An 18,912-nucleotide genomic window follows, 5' to 3' on the forward strand; every position below is an offset into this window, starting at 1 on the left:
AGTGGGAACACAACGAAAATGACTGCACGTTTACGCCGACATCATCCTAGTGCAAAGACAAGTGGAAGCAGACAAAAACAACAAGCATGCATGCTACAAACTTTACCCGAGTCATTTAGACAGCCGTTAGCACATGATTCTCCTTATGGGGACCTGATATGTTTAATATTGTGGCGAGCTCAGACAAGGAGGAGACGGAGGTGTCGTTTGGTCTTGCTTCCCGTGAGCTAGCCAGGGAGCACAGCCGTTTATTGACATCTGCAGAAGAACACTGCTGCTAGCTAACTGCTCAGCGCAACCGCACAGCAACAACAACACACAGAGCGCCCTCTGACCCCGGAAGGACACACCGTGGCAGCGAGAAGGCGTCACCCGTCACTATGGCAACATAAACAAAACATAACTGTACAAACAGAACCCCGAACAGCCCTGACCCGCTACATAGCCCCCACCTAAGGGGTCAGTCGTCCCCGACGACCCCATTACCCCACACAAAGTCCTGCAAATGTCCAGGTGCCTTCTTTTGGCGCACCGGCTGGTCACCACCGGCGGGGGAAAAGTCACTCGGGTCAGAACATGGGGTGCCACCATCATCCCACTTCTGACACCAATGTGGTGAGCTCAGACAACGAGGAGACGGAGGTGTCGTTTGGTCTTGCTTCCCGTGAGCTAGCCAGGGAGCACAGCCGTTTATTGACATCTGCAGAAGAACACTGCCGCTAGCTAACTGCTCAGCGCGGCAACCGCACAGCAACAACAACAACAACACACAGGGCGCCCTCTGACCCCGGAAGGACACACCCGTCGCAGCGAGAGGGCGTCACCCGTCACTATGGCAACATAAACAAAACATAACTGTACAAACAGAACCCCGAACAGCCCTGACCCGCTACAATATGCTGCTGAGAATATAGCCCAGAAGAAGCGTATAGTATTGCTTTTATTTTGGAAAGAGCCATTTCTCTGTAATAAATTCTCTTTTCCAAAGATGAATGATTCCTCAATCAGATACAGGTGTTACCGTGCCAGATCCGCGGCCCCGAACCATAGTAAGGAAACCTCTGGCAGTTACTTGAAGGTTCCGTAACTGACTCGTAGCCGGTGTTGTGCCAATCACTTTTTGGCACAACACCGGCAACAGCTTACTATACAGGTCAACTCCGCAAGCAAAAAGATTGAAGGAGGCGTAGGAAACTGCTTCACCGAACTTTATTTCTTCTCTAAGGCACGAACACCACGTACAGTGGGCTGAAACAGTTTACTCACCGCGAGCATCGCCGACACAACTCTGGCTGTTGAGGGAGTTATTATATTCCTTTTATTTGTTTTCTTTTCGTCTCTTCTGTAGCTAACCGTTACCTTTTCCCCTTCTCCGCTCTCTCTCTCTTCACACACACACACCAGGCAGTCCCGCTACACACATCCCGAATACATTTCCCATCAGGCTTCATCCTTAAAGGGCCATGCCTGTAACGCAGGGCTTGCAAAATCGCTAGCCCGACGTCCCGGGGCTAGCGATTTTTCCAGTCGGGCTACCAAAATCTATCTCTGCCCTGCCCGTCGGGCTATTGTAGGAAGAAAATATATGTCAATGCTTTTGCATTCTTTAGGAAATGTAGCTGGGTAATTATGTCATTGGCATCAAATGTCCAGGTCACGACCGGAGGGGGAAAAGTCACTCGGGTCAGAACATGGGGTGCCACCATCATCCCACTTCTGACACCAATGTGGCGAGCTCAGACAACGAGGAGACGGAGTTGTCGTTTGGTCTTGCTTCCCGTGAGCTAGCCAGGGAGCACAGCCGTTTATTGACATCTGCAGAAGAACACTGCCGCTAGCTAACTGCTCAGCGCGGCAACCGCACAGCAACAACAACAACAACACACAGGGCGCCCTCTGACCCCGGAAGGACACACCGTCGCAGCGAGAGGGCGTCACCCGTCACTATGGCAACATAAACAAAACATAACTGTACAAACAGAACCCTGAACAGCCCTGACCCGCTACAATATGCTGCTGAGAATATAGCCCAGAAGAAGCGGATAGTATAGCTTTTATTTTGGAAAGAGCCATTTCTCTGTCATAAACTCTCTTTTCCAAAGATGAGTGATTCCTCAATCAGATACAGGGCTCGCAAAATCGCTAGCCCCGGGACGTCGGGCTACCAAAATCTATCTCTGCCCTGCCCGTTGGGCTATTGTAGGAAGGAAAAATATATGTCAATGCTTTTGCATTCTTTCGGAAATGTAGCTGGGTAATTATGTCATTGGCATCGATGAGCCACTGTCAATATGTGACATATTGAAATCGCGTTTGAATTTGCGCTTGTTTTTTGCTTTCACTTTGCAATCGCGCGAACTGTGTATAGAGAGCGACAGCACTGATTGGTGAGTGATGATAATTTGCGCACCAATTCCTCTGACATCGTCTTATCAATCGTTAGCTTACTATGCAAACATGACAAGTGAAATCTCCCGCAGCAAGCTTAAACATGTGAGAGGTTGATCGCGCAGAGAATCGCTAAGCGTTATGTGTGTGTGTGTGTGTGTGTGTGTGTGTGTGTGTGTGTGTGTGTGTGTGTGTGTGTGTGTGTGTGTGTGTGTGTGTGTGTGTGTGTGTGTGTGTGTGTGTAAAAGCAGCAGGATATATATTTTAGTTCTGCTGAGCCAAATAAGACAGGTCAGGGTGAAGAAGTGACAGCCAAAGAAAAGCTTACCACAAAACGGAAAAGTTATGACAAATCAGACTATAAGGCAAAAAGAAAGTGCAGCTTTATGGTTTCATGGACAAAAGAATTTCTGTGGCTGCAATATGACGAGCTAAATAACCAGGGCTGCACATAAGTGGTCCGCAGGTGCGCATTCGCTGTGAAGAAGAAAAAAAAAAAACCGCGCACAAGATAAGAAGTTGCAACACGTGTTTGCATACATAAGATTTTCTGGAGGAGGACAGACATTTGTTTAGAACTCTTAAAGATGTTGAAGAAGCTCCTTTAAGCAATTACTTTGGTGTTCCTCCACCTCCAAAGAAATGTCACAAAAGAAGCGCGTATTCTCGGAAAAGTGGTTGCAGGTGGTGAGCTGGCTTCAAACAAATGATGAACGCACAGAGATGTGGTGCGGAATGTGCCGTGAAAATCCCACTCTAGCGGACAAAAACAGTGCTTTTTATATGGATGCAAACTTGCGTTGCAACTTCTTGTCTTGTGCGCGTCTTTTATTTTGACAGCGAATGCGGACCACTTATGTGCACCCGTGTAAATAACATAATGTTCTGCCGGGTGTGTTGTTGGTTTTCTCTCGATTTCTGAGTCGACAAGCGCCTTTGTTACTGGGACCAGTCATTTTAAGAAAGGCCCCCATTAGAACCCATGAGAAATGCAAGAAATGCATTATTGCTCAGTCTGCAATATCTTTCCCAGAACAAACACCAATTGCAAATAACATACTAAAAATAAACCTGAAAAATCTGTTTAGAACAGCGTACTATGTTGCAAAGAGTGAACTACCACTGGCAAAATTTAGCAGTCTTTGCAAACTTCAAAAAGCAAATGGCCTAGATCTTGGTTCCACTTGTCTCTTACCTGTGACTTCAGCGGAAATTTCAAATTCAGGATCTGACACAGACTGATTCAAGTCCTACACAGTTCTTACAAGTTCATAGAAATTTCTGTTCAATTAGAACCAAGTATTTGAGTTGATGATTGTAATTTTTATACAATGTTGTAATTTGTTTTTCAACAATTTTTTGATTAATGTTTTGGAAACAAAACATCAATCAAAAAATTGCTCTCTTTTTTATTCGGGCTACTTAAATTTACTTTGGGCTACCAAAAACTGAAGAGTCCCTGCCCGAAGGGCTACCAGGGATTTTGAAATTTTGAGAGCCCTGAGATATATTTATTTTTTAAATTACTTTTGTTTCAGCAACATTAAATTTAAAAACTGTACTTTTGAGTTAAAACATATATTTATAATTTTAATAAATGACAAATTAAAAAGGCATGAACATTTTTTTTGTATCGAAAAAATATCGAACCGTGACACCAAAGTATCGAACCGAACCGAACCGTGAATTTTGTGTATCGTTGCACCCCTAGTCTCTATCCATACTCTCCTTTTCTCCCTGTGCTTTGCTTACCTATGCTGGAAGAAGTTCTCCAATGCTTTGCAGATTGTGTATCTCTCCTGAATGGTCAGCAGGTGCTCCAACTGCTGCCCAAAGGTGCGACCCTGAACCCTGATACTGGGAGGCAGAATCTCTGCCACCCACTGGAGGGAGCTGAGCACAGGAGAGCGGGCCCGTTCTGTAGGAACGCCGCCTCCTGCAAGGTCCTGCTCTGCAAGGGTAAATGTAGGCGGCCCATCCTCCACTACCAGTGTGGGCATGGCACCGCTTCCCTGCAGCATGGACACTACCTTTTCATGGGAGGAGGTCCTGCAGGCGGACAGATGGTATCCAGGATGTCAAAGGCATTTCTACCAGTCTACCAGTTATTTAGTAGAAAAGCTAAAACTTAATATTTAGTGATGTCACTACTACTTATGTCATCCAAATAACCAGTAACCAATGAATGAAAAGTTGCTTTGGGGGGTACTTTCTTGTCATATTTTGTCTTACTTCAGTCTTGTAATATATTCAAAGGCTCCAAATTTTACAAATGAAAAAAATATCTTTAACAGTGGGACCATAACAACATGTTTATGCCAACTTCCTATCACTTTTCTTCTTTTTTATTTCTTTACAAGCAAATTGCTTTAGGATTTGCACTGTTTTATGCAAAAACATGCAAAGAATATGTGCAGTTTATGCAGTTCAACCTCATGTCCAGTCCATTGAGAAACAGGATGCGGTCTCCTGGTTTTAGACCGGCTTTGTCTGCAGGACTTCCTGAAGAACAGAGAAGGAATGACAGACAGTTTACCTATATGGAGTTCTTATTGAAGTCCATTATCTGCTTCATTCTTACCAGGGATCACGGAGTCAATCCACACTGGAGCATGGCCTCTGAGAGTGAAGCCAAAACTCATGTTGCCCTTGCAAACTCTCACTGTCCTAAAGAAGCAAATTTAAGCTTCAGTTAACAACCATACTCAGAGCTCCTTTGTTGTAAAAGAAAAGCAGGTCACCTGAAATAATCTATCACATTCAGGGGCTAAATCAGCACGACTGTAGTAAATATTAGAAAACCGGTTACAAGAAAGCCCTCTTAAACTTTTAAACATCATTAAAATAACATCCAGTGGACAGAAACTGTTACAATAAATGGGGTAAAGTTCATTAATTGTCAAGCTCAGTGAATGTAGCCTTGAGTCACATAACATAGTTCGTCTGCCTTTTCTGAAAGAAGCTGAGCAGACTTCCATATTCAGCACACTACTTTAAATTCACATCCTGCATGAACAAGCCTACTTAAATATGGACAATCTGTCCCCAGGGAGCTGTATAACGAGGAGATCGGGAGTGTCTTGTGGCGGTTTACTCCCATAACTTTAGCAGAAGGTGAAAGGGTGCTTAAATCATGTTTAAAGGTGTTTTTCAAAAACCTCTCAGCATTAAATCTTTAAATGAGTTTATATGAGTGGAAAAGCGAATGACGTCAATTCATGATGAAAAACGGCATCACTGCAGGAAAAGAGAGCAGGCGTGACTGTCCTAATAGGTTTATGTCGCCACTGGTTTTACCACTTAAGGGTCTATTTTTCACTGAAATCCTACATGTTCCAGTTTAAATAAATTCCCTGCTTACACAGAGACGGCGGTTCAGGCAGTTTTGGGGATTTTTTTGGAAAGGTGCAGTGATCAAACATAGGAGGATAGACAGTTATTTAAAGAAACTGGCATCTTGAAGACTAAAAATGACATATACTGTGTAGCTGAAGCCAGCACACTCTGGAACTGATTAAATGTTAGCAGAAAAAAATCCAAATTTCTTATACTGCTCATTATTTTTGCAGAGGTGGGACTTGTGCACCTCTATCTTTTTGCTCTAAATAAACTTTAAGGAAAACCAAAATCATTGTTACTTAACACAGACCTGCAGTTTGTGGTGGTGCCACTGGAGTGGCCAGCTATGAGTGACGTGGTCTTGCGCATGCCTCGGGCAGGGGGTACCACACCTTCCTCTGCGTGGGTGCGTGGCACTGAGCTGGCGCGGGTGGAGACAAGAAGGCGTTCGGGGTGATCTTCACTTCGGCTACGGCGAAGGTGGCTGCGGCTGGGGTCACTAAAGCTGCGCCCCTTCAGCCGGCTCATCAGGCTTTGGGAAACCACTTCGTCAAAACGCTCCCGGTGCTTCTTGGGAATGAAGATCCTGACAAACATTGTGGGATCAGAACAAATCCCAGAGAGACTGGATAAGCTTTTACAGCAAAGGAGGAGCAGTTTCCAGTTCAGCTTCTCTTGTGTTCAGTCAGTACCCAGCAATCTTTTTTTTTTTTTTACATTTGTACAAGAGATCAGTATCATATATAATAAAAACAAGCAGTATTTCACCCTATACCTTCCAAACAAAAATCATATTCTTTATACTAATGTCTCAAAACATCTGTTGTCCGAGGTATCAAAACTGCAGAGGGATTCTTGTTCTGATTACGTATTGCTCCAACAGCAGGATCCACTTAATTGGCTTAAAAATAGTTCAATCCGTATCATCTCATGGGAGTGTCGAGGCAAGCAGAAAGAACTGGTCCAACATCTGAGTGTGTGTGTGTGTGATTTTCGTGAGAGTTTGCATGTGAGTGAGAGAATGAAAGAGAGAGACGAGCTTTGTTGTGTGATCCTGTCACATTAGCGGCTGCAGGTAAAAGTGTTCAGTATCAGTGACAGCTCACTGCTAATATACGAAATGTGAGGAAGCTCAGTGCCAGAGCCACCTCTGGGAGAAAGCACTTCATTCCCCCCCTACTACTGGTATTTTGCCCTCCCATCATCTACTCCAAATGTGGGTTTTTTTCTTCTTAAAGGAAAAGCAAACCCTCACATCAAGTTGCCATTAAATTTAGTGTGTTAAAGGGTGTGTTATGAGGGTAGTGCAGCCAGTTCCCCCCGATCTTTTGTATGTTTCATGCACAGAGATTAAAAATAACAAAACAGAGTTGTAATTTCTTTTTCAAATAATGAATCAAGCCAAAGAGAGCTCGTATTTCAGATGCACAACCTCTCAGAAGCTTTGCGTGCATCAAAAAACTTGCTGCTATTTATTTGATACAAATTTCTCCCTTTAATGCCTACATCATGAACCTGATTTTTTCCAAACTGCACAATACATTTTTAAGCAATACACTGCTAAAAAAATTAGCCAAATATAGCAAATATATTTATGATATATGGAAATTATGTTCTTAATTTGTCAGAAGAACACCCTATTTTCCAAAGATTTGAATTTTCTCACAATTATTTCATGGTTCAGGCTTTGAAGGGTTAAGATCTTTAGCATCAGCTTTAAACACTGATAAAGAACCATTTTCTTACGGTTTCTACTCACACCCAAACCTGACATTTGCCACTGATCTTTTTAGATTGCTTGAAATGTCTGGTCCCATTAAACTCTCTTGCAGTCTTAGTGCTGTCTGCTGGTTTATATTTGGCCAATTATCTGCAAGAACAAGAAAAATGCATAACAAAGCAACAGAAGTGACTTAGAAATGGAAGAAATATTGCCAATAACTGTTTTGGAAAGTGTTCTATCGTGTGCTCCTTCTTTAAATATAGGGCGCTCCTCTGTTACACATACGCGTGCACCTCCCCGCCACCTTTTCTCTTTTGCATATCTTCCTCCCCATCCTGCCTACAAAATGATGCTCCCTCGATTCTCAACACAACTCTCTCTATCTCTCTAACTTCACCGTGAATCTCCTGGGTGCTTCCACTGTTGCAGAGCAGGAAAGAGTGCTTTGTTTTTTTCAGAGTGCACCAGTTCCAGTGTGGCTCCATGTACACAGCATAAATTCTGATTTAAATCGCAATAAGGCTCAGCGGCGCACTTTGGATTTCAAAGCTGTCACAGTGATTTTAGAGGTACATTTGGGAATATCGTTAGGAGGCAAAGATTAGATTATTCTCAGTTTTGTAGTTTCTTAAAAATCCTTGCTTATGTAGTGTGTTGCCTTCATACCAATATCTTAAGATGCAAAGCTGAGGGAATATAGATATTCACTCTCTAGAGAATTATTAACACAAAGTTATGACTCACTTAAACTTAAAGGTTTTTACAAGTGCACACTGATATACACCAGACCATAGCTTTAATTAAAACCAACCTGGAACACTGCACATTGATCGGTATCCAAAACCCAGCTATGCACAGGTGTTCCAAAAATACAGACTGAGACTTTTAAAACTTCTATAAATGAGGTCATGCACTCCCAAGCTGTATGTTAAACCACTACCAACATCCAGTGCTCATCATCCACAAGAACAAAACACTCAGTTTAATACAGTCTCTACTTTTGTACTGTTGGTAAGACTTGTGACATTTATTTTGCTTACTGGTTGCACCTGCAGCTTTCATACGGTTTATTACATTTATACAAGAACAAACCTGCAGTACACTTGTATGTATATTACAAGCATAACTCAAAGAGCACAAAGCCAGAAGCACTGCAAAATTACAGTTTGCTTTTCCACAGTGTCTCCTGGTACAGAAATTATTCCACCTTGACTCAAACACACTCACAAATACATATGGGAACTAACTGCTGATTCGCTGTATGTTTTTCAACCTCATTAACACTTAATGACCCTCGTGGTCTAACCCAGCCATGGACAGACTCGCAGCATCATCAGGTATTTTCCCTTAACTTGAATAATGGAAAAGCAGTCTGGATGCTTGCAGTCTCACTGACATAAGACCAAACCCATGAATACACAATGCACTTAATTATAGTCACTCTTATGCAAACCTTCTTTGTTTCACTGAAGAAAGACACACTAGATAAAGCAATGCTGTACATTTTTTTTCTATTCACTGATGTCAAAAACTGATTTATAACTGTCAGTTACACCCATCATCAGGGAAAAATGGAAACATGAGTGAGTGAGTGAGTTGAGGTGGTAAAGTTGCTTCAGTGACTATCAGATAATTGGTTTTTCATGTAACCAAACAGTGTAGTATGCCAAGTGGCGTTCCCCATGGTGCAATCACGGGCCCACATTAACTTTATCAAAAGAAGCTCTCTTCACATACTTCACAGATACAGTGTTTATTAATGCACAGAACATTGTTGAAGACTTGTGTTGAGGCTCATCTGGAAAATGTAGCTGAAATACAGAGTCTTTACAAAAGATTCAAAGACTGTAGTAAATACATGTCCACTTTCACCACATCCATAAGGTCTTCCTGTTTCCTCCTGCCTGGCAGGTCTCTATTCAACATCATTTGTCCAATATATTCACTATCCCTCCTGTGTATTTGTCCAAACCATCTCACCCTTGCTTCTTTAATGTTGTCTCCAAGTCACACTACCTGAGCTGTCCCTCTCATGTACTCATTTCTATTCCTGTTCTCTCCTGGACAGACCCAATAAAATTTCCTAGCATCTTCAACTCTCCCTACCTGTTTTCTTTTAGTGCCACCACCTCCAAACCATACATCATAGCAGGTCTCACTACCATCTTCTAAACCTTCCCTTTCCCTTTTACTGCTTTCTGTAGCATGTTGGGACAACCTCCTCAGTGTTATCAGTGACAAAAATTCTTCCATAGGTAATGCTTCATCCACCTAAATTCATGTTAATTATGAACCCAAAAAGGTGTGTATGAGGGTGACAATGATTAAGTGCACTGTGTATTCATGCAGCAAAAAGTCAACTCTTCCCTGGAGGGCAGCAATGTGTTATTCTGTAACACCAGATTGCTTGGTACTGCTATTCCAAGGACCATGCTCCAGTTATAAACAGCAATACATAAGAGAAAACAGTATCCATCCAAGCCAGCAGAAAGCCAGAGTGAGTGACAAAGAAAGAAAAAGTAGGAAGAAAAGGAAAGACAGACAAGCAGGAGCTGATGAAGTAACGGCAAAAAACGGAAAAGAGACTGATATGAAGACATGAGCTGTAAAATCTGATAGTGTCATGAGACTAGGAAAGAAAGAAGGCAGAAAACTAGAGCTCTTTCTAGGCCAGGGTCATATAACTATTGGGAATGAAGTTGTATGTTCTGCGCTTACACCCTATGTAGGCCATTCAACTTTCCTGAAAAACAGTCATACATCACCATGGTTCCCCGGACAAACGGAGTTGGGGGGAAATACAAAACAGAATGGGGCCAGTTTTTACACGTTTATCACATTTCATTCTGTCAGTTATTGGTTTCTTTTGCTGTCATCGCCTGTACTCCCTCTCTACATCCCTGTACTGTAACTCCGCTGAAACAATCCGACCTACGTCAAAGAAACTTCTACTTGTAAAAAAAAAGAAAAAAAGTTTAGCTTAGCCAAAACAAGTGAGCAGAAACTTCAAAGCTTCTCTCCAGTGAAGCTGGATGTAGGCCTTGGGATGCCCTCAATTATAAGGAGGGCGAGATAAATCTATAATTAGCTCTGAGGGAGGGGTGGATCAAGGACATGATGCACAGAGGGATGAGTGACAATTGCAATCAGCTGGGAAACTCAGTGCAAGAAAACCATTATTATCATCATCATCAGACCCACTTCTGATCAGCTAATTTAACAGCTGGGCCAAGTATGAATCTGCAAATAGGAATCACACTATGTGACACGGTGAAGTTAAAATAAAGAGTGAAATTAAAAAGCCTCCAAAAGAAAATGCATAAGTGGTTGTTGGGAGATGTCAAACTGAGTTTTGCTAAAATCTAGAGGTTTTCTCATCCCAGCTGGAATCTGATATTTCTAGTTTTGACATTTTCACATGCTAACACAAAGTGTAAAATTGATCATCATTACACACCTTGATAACAAGCCCACCAGATATAGTTGCGCAGCAGCGCTCCAGCAACTTCACATACAGCTCAGCACAACAACACAAAGCACAGTGAACACTGTTCTGAGATCAAACAAAAAGTGCCATACCGAAAGTGTCTGGAAAGGCTCCTATCCCTTCCCATGGCTCTTCAGGGCTTTGAGGAAGTGTCTGAGCTCAGTTAAGCAATGCAAATGCCTTCCCTCTGTCTCAGTTAGTCCCCATCTAGTTTTGAACAAACAACTCTCCCAGACAAAGGAGAAAGGAGAGAAAGATGAGAAACGCAAAGGTGTCCTGGATCTCAAAGGTGCCTGCTGCAGGCTCGGAAAGCAGCCAGATGAAGAACGAGACCAAATGAGAGAGAGGGAGGGAGCAATCTATAAGAGTGGCTGTGGTTTAAATCCTTCCACACCTCCAAAACATCCTCAGGCAGCATCATTAGCTCTTCTCCAACTTCATGTTTGGGGGAGCACTCTTTGTGCCTTCCCATCCTTTATCCTCGTCCTCCCCAGGCACCAAAAGACAGAAGCAAAGGCTCGAGGTCAACACAAGGTTGTCTTCTTGGTCTCGGTTAAAGGATAATCCTCAGTATTGACTTGTCCATCATTCAGCAGTGAGAGGTAGTGAGTGACAAATCTTCTCTTCCCTCAGTGGAGGAAAGAAAGAATGACAAGAACAGAGGAGTAAGTGAGGAGGGAGAGAGGAGAGAAGTGGAGAAGAGTGTGGAGCCCCAGTGGAATTTCATAGGCAGGTCAGCACAATGAAACTGTAATGTGCACAAGTGAACATGCAGGAAGTTTGGCAGTTGTGACTGTGTGATTCATCCCTATTCATTACATGTATGCTAGGTAGGAAATGTATCCAAACTGGTGCAAAAACTACCAGAAAAGACTGATTCATAAAGCAGAAGCTGAAAACATTTTGGCACTCAAACACAAAAGGATGTGAAAGTCTAATTAATTCACACCTTTGAAGTCTATATATGGATGCAGTGTCAGACAAAGGCTGACACTTCACTATACTCACAAGTTATCAAAACACTGCACAGCCACATGAACAAAAGAGCTAATAGGTACTCCCAGCTTGTCGCTAATTTCAATTGTTAAGCACTTGCTGACCCCTGGGCTTTACAGCATTTAAGAATTGACACCGGCAAGTGCGCCAGAAACCTAAGAGAGACTTTATTAAAAGAAGTAGGCTGCTTAAAAATAGAACACATCCTTTGGGAGGAGGGGAGGCGAATCAGCGATGGGGACAGAGGCAGACTGAGCAGCGTGTGGCCCAGCTGGTCAAGTTTTCACAAGGCGGACAAAAGAAATAGTTTCATGAGCTGTTAAGCACACCTCAGATCCTCTTACACAGACCCCTCATTATCAGAGGGTGGGTGGAGTGTTCTCACATTCGTGTGTAAATGCATGTGCATGAGTGTGTGAGGGCTGTCGTAGTAAGTAACAGTGATTGAGGGACACAGACCGGCAGATTGGGTGGCAGAAGGAGAGCAAACACTTGATTCTCCGCGCTCAGAACGACGACACAGGCACCAGGCTCATGACGGAGCACACTAATAATCGTATATCTTGCTGTCGGGCATCTTAATTCCTTAGTCAGCGGCTTGGATTCCCAGTACAGCTTTTCAGATCACTGCGATTAGGAGTTATAGCACAATCAGTATACTTAATGAGACAAAAAAGGCATTCAGTATCAGCAAATTCAGGCTAGGGTAACAGCTCTGAATAGCTCCGTCATGCTGATAAGTTAAATGCAATAAATGGGGAACACAGTTTACTAGTTAGCACCAAAATGCATCTGAAGTTTTAAGAAAGGTCACAAGCAAATAGCTGAAATTATGACAATTCATTGTGAGGGGATCATGCACTCAATTTTGTGGACCTTGTTCTAATCTGGAGATTTTTCACTCAAAACGAGCAATGTAAACCTCATGGTTTTAATAAAAGATGCTCACTGGAAAGTCAAGCCTATAAACTGCAGTCAGAGGGCTTTTTCATGGGGAACCATGAAAGTCTGAGCAAAATTAGCTAAGAAGACATTGCATTCATATTACAAATTTCATTGTCCACAGAAACTGTTTACATCGACCAACACAACGCCTGAGGCACAGCTCCTGGAAGCACAACTCCATACGGCTCCCACCACAGACAAACTAAAGATTCAGCTGAAACATAAAGACCTTTCTTCTAAATGTGGAATATAAAGTTTATTTTTAGCCTTTCTTGAGACTACAAACTCAAAAAAACCCTTCCAAATCTTTTTTTTAGCTGTAGGCAACATAACAGGCAGACACAAAGACAAAAGCGTGGAACGTAGCACATGTACATCAAATCCTTTCAAGGTTATAGCATTCCTGATTCAGCACCACAGTATGGAATTGTGGGTAAAAGAAGGTAGAGTTGATTTTTTTAAAGACAGACTCAAACAATTATTGTTAGAGTTATTGCTGAAAGTGAGAAAAACAGCTCAACAGTCCTCAGTCCTCTATGGGTGCAGCTAATGCATAATTGATGGCTCTCCTGTGGACAACAAACATTGCAAACCATTTGTTTTTCCCAGGCAGCTTTCTAAGGATGGAAATGAGCCATCAGTGCTGTGAGACAGACATCTGTGTTCAAATGAAACTGAGACAGCTGGACAGCAGCTTTGTTTTTTTAGCTGCAGGTAGAACAGATTCGTCACCAAAAAAAAAAAAAAAGAGGCACAGGGAAAACTCATCACTAATTGATTATGACAGCCGACTTGTTACAGAGTGCTTTAACAGCAGTGCAGTTTACTTGATGACCAATCAGAAATGACCACACACGACAGATGCCAAAGAAGGCAAACTCAATGACCAGTTACATGCTGAAAACGCTCTGAAAATTAATCGTGACAAATTGTTCGGTACTCACCTGAGACAGCAACTCATAATGTCTCCCAGTATGGAACTTCAAAGCCACGACTGTGTGGATGGAGATTGAGCATCTGCATGTTTCACTGTGTGTTACTATGTGTGCAAAATCTCATCCACCGGCAGCAAACTGGCTGTAGCAGCTAAGAGCTGTATGCAGAGGAGGGAATAAAGAGCATCCAGTAATGTGATCCACACAAAAAACTGGTGCGTGTATCAAAGAGTGCATCACAGCTGACAGGGAGATGTGGGAAAGAAAGAGACCAAGCGAGAAAAAACCAGAGTGAGAGTGAAGTGAGCAGAAAAGACAGAGAGAGCGGAAATGCAAGCGTGTGCAGCTGTGTTGTGGTTTGGGTTTTGATTTTCCAATGATTGCTGAGAAGGAAGAAATGCAATATTCGGCGGTCACACTTCTAATCATACGCTTTTTGCATACTATACCTGAGGTGGGGGGGAAACAGAAGAGTGACATTCAAGCACCCAAGAGCAGTGTTAGACATAAAAGAAACTTATTTATGTGTGGTTTTGACGTGCCCCTGACACAGTAAAATGCTGAATGAGCAAGCAAGAGGCAGGGTACAGCAGTCACACAGCACTGTTCACAATAACAATAAAATAAATAAGAAAATGAAGTGCCATAATAGCCAATAAAAAGGCACCGTAAGACACGATGAAATAAACAGGTCTTTTAAAAATAACTGAATAATAATGATTCAATAAAATTCCCCGTAAACTGGGGAACAACTAACAAATTCTGAGCCTGTGAAGACAGCGAGCAGCAGTGTATTTTGTAAGAAGCTGAGATAAGAAAAAAAAACTGGCTGTTTAGTGCTCTGTATGTAAATACAAGAATTTCCTGAAACATATTGGAACCAATGTAAAGACTATAAAATGTGAGTACGTGAGCTTGCATTTTATACAGCTTGGAGTAGTGAAAGAGATGATTATAATCCAAGTCTAAATACTAAATATCATATCAGGTTTGGCTTTGGTCTGAAACCAGATGTAAAAATGATCAGAACTGTGTTGCACTGTGAGTCTCCCCCTCATTGGTATTCCAGGGACATCTAAGTACGGGAGGAACAGTTTTAAGAAACTCCCGTTTTTCTGAGAAAGTGTTGTTAATCACTGCATAAGAAGAAGTAAATCATTGAAGCCAATCTTCTTGAAAGATGCACATGGCATTTAGTCAGGCTTGTTTTACCCCCAAGTCTCTCTCTGATTGCATATCTGGGTGAATGAATAGCTACCTGACACTGTCAATCAGTTGCTGATGCTCCTCGGTGATCAGAATATCAGGCAGGGCCTCAGCCAGGCTCTCCACATCCCTCTCAGCAGCGTACTGCTTTAGCACCTCAAACAGCTGTTCCTTCACATCTGGCTCCTCTCCTAACACTTCCTCCACCTGACAGAGAAAGAAAAAAAGACATCATTAAATATGTTAAGTTTCAATTCAAAACATGCAGAAAAATGATAGAAAATTACTTTTTTATTGAACTCCATGGCCTTGTGGGCCCGGCTCTCCCTGACGCTATCACCGCTCTGTGACAGCACCCTCATGCTGCTGCTCAGCCGCTTGGGTCGACGAGCCATGCTGAGCACACCCAAACGCAGAGGTCGTCCCTGAGCTGCTTTTATCATGGCGGCTGCTGTTTCGTGGTGCTTCACTGGAATGCCGTTGACCTCCATGACATAGTCCCCTGCCTTGAGGCCACTGCGGCCAGCTGGACCATTAGGCATGCAGTCCTCAACCATTAGGGGGCTGTCTCCCACAATGGTGAAGCCAAAACGGCCATCTGGGCCAGGGTTGATGTCGATCTGAGAGGGCAAAAAATGAATAAAGTTTGCCACCTTTGCACCGTCTTCACCATTGTAGAGCTGAATGTGGGTTATTGACTTTCAGCTGACCTGTTCAATCCGTGACACCACCCCGATGCTCGGTGGGACCGTCTTGAGGGTCTGAGCCAAAGCGATCAGCGCCGGTGTGCTGAGGTTGGTCACATCCTGGCCCTCTATGTCCACCACCTGGTCACCGGGCTGTAGGCCAGCCAGGTAGGCACTACTGCCTTCTACAACAGACAGGATATAGCTGGGCCCAGTGCCTCCAAGTCGGAAGCCAAATGCCTCTGGCCAGTTCTGATTGGTGGCTGGGAGGCCGAGGTCTGGATAACAGAGAGAGAAATAAAACTTGGAGAGACGCAAAGAAATAGCTCATTTATACATTTCTTGGGCGGAATTAGGTATTAACAGAGCAAAGCCTCAGACTCAAAGATGGTTATATCAATAGGCACTTTACGAAGGGGTGAAACCATCTCTGCTTTGCTGCTTATCGCATGTTCTGAAAGCATAAAAAGAGCATTGCTAATCTGGTCCAAAGCTCCTAATACAGTGGAGGTGGTTGCGAGCTGTAGAATAGAGGTCAAACCGACTGTTTAAATGGGCCAACTGAGATATGGAGCCGCTTGTAGCTGTAGCAGCAGGTGCACTGGTCTATTTAATGAAACTGCAAAATTTCAAGGCACTCTCTCTGTTTTAGAAAGATTGACTTTTAATAAACCAAAGGAGGTTATTTATGCCTGCTGCTATCTAGCCCACATGTCAAACCAGCGACCTTCCCCTGGTCACTGGCCTCATTAAGCTGCTGTAGGTCTCCCAGTAGAATCACTCGTCTTCCACAGCCATCCGAATGCATCGAAGATATATGTAGGACATTATTGGGACTGTTTAGTGCACTTTGACTTTACGTGTAGATGCTTTTATTTTGTTCCAAAATCTCTGTCTATGTTCTTGTCTTTTGCAGCATCCATATTTGTATTTGTATTACAGTGTTGCTTATTAGAACCAGCTAATTTGTACATAGTTGTCATGTATGTGGCCAAGATTGAAAACTTAGATGCAAGTTATTTGATCAAACAAGTCAAGCCAGTGCCGCTACTCCATGAAAAATATAAATTATGACATCATGATCCCAAGGCAGAAAACCGGAAAGGAAAACACATTAAAAAATATTTACCAATCGCAACAACCAGCACCAAAGAATTGTTTTTCTTCTTGCAAATGATTCGTCTTGTAAAGACACAGAAAAGAAAAGAAAGAAAGAAAGAAAAAAGACTAATTAAAAAGCTCAAATTCTCTGCAAGCCTTTGTAAAGTAATCTGAAAATGTCAGACTCTACTTCAAAACAAGACATAAAAAAACAGATCTTACCAGAGCACAGGGATGAATATTCAGGGCGGTGAATACAATACATATATACAGACTCAAAAACCCACAGAGTTTGATCTCAGAAACAAACAGTAGCTGATTAAGGCTTTAAAACAGACTGGAAAATCGCTACTACTGAGATGTGAATCGTAATCTTCTCTCCCTGCAAGAACATAAGCGGCACTATCGAGACTTTCTTGTCCTCTTCTCTCCGGCTTGTGACACAGATACACATCTGAGCTCCAGGTCCTTTTAAAGCTTCCCTCTTTATCTGACTTCCACTAGATGAAACACCTCGGGAATAGCATAAAAATAATTATCATTCTGAGAAATAGACTTACAGAAATCTTTGGAGGCACTCCGAGTTCCCGACTTGCTCTGGCGCAGGGAGAAGCGGCCCTTTCTGCTCAGGAAACGCCTCATCCTTGCCCGGCTTGCGGCAGGGCACGTTCCAGCCAGCCTATCTTCACCCCCAGCTTGGGGGCCGATGCAGCCAAAGAGTGTCCCAGGACACCCTCACGCTGCTCCTCACCTGAGCTCACTACCTCCAAAGGCTTCTACCCACGTAAGTAAATCAAGTGTACCTGAGAGGTCACATTTGGAGATTACGTAGGCCAGTGCCTCCCCCTGTTCTCAGAGAAGTAGCAATCTGAGGCAGTGGTGGTGGAGGCTGGAGGAGAAGGGAGAGTGTCTGAAAGTCAGGTTCTCCATCCTGGGTGAAGCAGCCTCAGTCCAAACCCTGTGGCTGACGATCAGGAAACTGGGACATGCACACTTGGTCCTGAAATGGTTCTTTGCGAGAAAAGGTACAGCGAAGCCCCATTTTTCTATAAATACCTTTCTCTCTCTCACTCCCAGCCTCTCTCTGTCTCCCTCTGTAGCTCATGTGCATGAGGCCCTCTCAGAGGGCTGAGGGATGACCCAGAAACTGTAGAGTATGAGCCAGGGACACGTCTCTGATTATAGCATCTGTGCTAACCTTGCTACTGGAGCACTGGTTACAGAGATGGAGCCTACAGATAGGCTCAAGGTTATACACACATCAAATACAACAGTGGTTTTTTGGAGGGTTTTTTTTTTTTTTTGGCTAAGCCAATCATCCACAGTGAATTTGCCACAAGACCACAGGGCTAATGGATCAATAGATCCAGTTTGTCTCTGTAGGAATTATGACAGAACAGCGGTGCTTTCATGTTCCTACAAAGGAGCCACAGCAGTGGATGCTGTGCTTTACCTGCCAGGTGTGTATGCTTTCAAAACAGGTAGGATTCCCAAGACGGCAGGTGGTGTTCACTCTACAGCAGTGGTAGGCAACCTTTCTGATGACGAGTGCCATCTAAAATTTCCTCAGAAGTCAGTGTGCCATATGATTGCATTAGCAATAAATTTAATAGCGCTCTATATTAATAGTTACACACTATATAGAACCACTTTATAGAATTATATTTGTTCGCAGCTATCAGCAAATAGTTATCAGCTATTTTGAAACAAAAAACGACTTTTTATCCATAACAGCAAATGAACTGTACAACAGAAAATACAAATGCTATTTATGGTCTCCTCACAACAATGATAAGAAAAATAAACTGAGCCAATATGGCATGTCTGTTAATACACTCTGATCTCTGGTCTCCCACTCAGAGACACAGGTCTCCGAGTGTCCAGCATTCAGACACTCATGTGAGAGAAAATCTGCTCACACAGATATGTAGAGCCAAGTACTGTCAATAAGGCCTCTGCAATGTTCTGAAGACAGTTAAACTTGTCAGGTAGTGATGCCCAGCAGGTAAAAATGCAAGCTCCATGAACACACACAGCTATGGATTCCAGCTGCTTCAATGTTGCATTAACTGGCATTAACTCAGCCAGTCTAGCTGCTCATTAAAG

The 18,912-nt window shown here is 43.0% G+C and overlaps 1 protein-coding gene across 2 annotated transcripts in view; it reads right to left on the bottom strand.

Annotated features, from left to right (window-relative positions):
• The window catches only part of grid2ipa (glutamate receptor, ionotropic, delta 2 (Grid2) interacting protein, a), a 31,029-nt gene extending 13,136 nt beyond the window's left edge, over positions 1–17,893 (bottom strand). The window contains exons 1-8 of one of the 2 annotated variants that reach the window (XM_080300324.1): positions 17,367–17,893; positions 15,730–15,983; positions 15,307–15,639; positions 15,072–15,226; positions 6,038–6,313; positions 4,970–5,055; positions 4,821–4,890; positions 4,141–4,437 (exon numbers count right to left, since the gene is read on the bottom strand). In XM_080300324.1, the coding sequence (XP_080156450.1) occupies positions 4,141–4,437; positions 4,821–4,890; positions 4,970–5,055; positions 6,038–6,313; positions 15,072–15,226; positions 15,307–15,639; positions 15,730–15,983; positions 17,367–17,448 (1,553 nt within the window). In that variant the 5' untranslated portion in view covers positions 17,449–17,893. Of the gene's footprint in view, positions 1–4,140; positions 4,438–4,820; positions 4,891–4,969; positions 5,056–6,037; positions 8,405–15,071; positions 15,227–15,306; positions 15,640–15,729; positions 15,984–17,366 lie in introns of those variants that run through there. The other variant, XM_080300323.1, reaches the window with a different exon arrangement.
• Positions 17,894–18,912: the final 1,019 nt, after the last annotated feature.

The sequence above is a fragment of the Astatotilapia calliptera genome, chromosome 4, assembly GCF_964374335.1.
Source record: "Astatotilapia calliptera chromosome 4, fAstCal68.1, whole genome shotgun sequence".
Lineage (NCBI taxonomy): Eukaryota > Metazoa > Chordata > Actinopteri > Cichliformes > Cichlidae > Astatotilapia > Astatotilapia calliptera.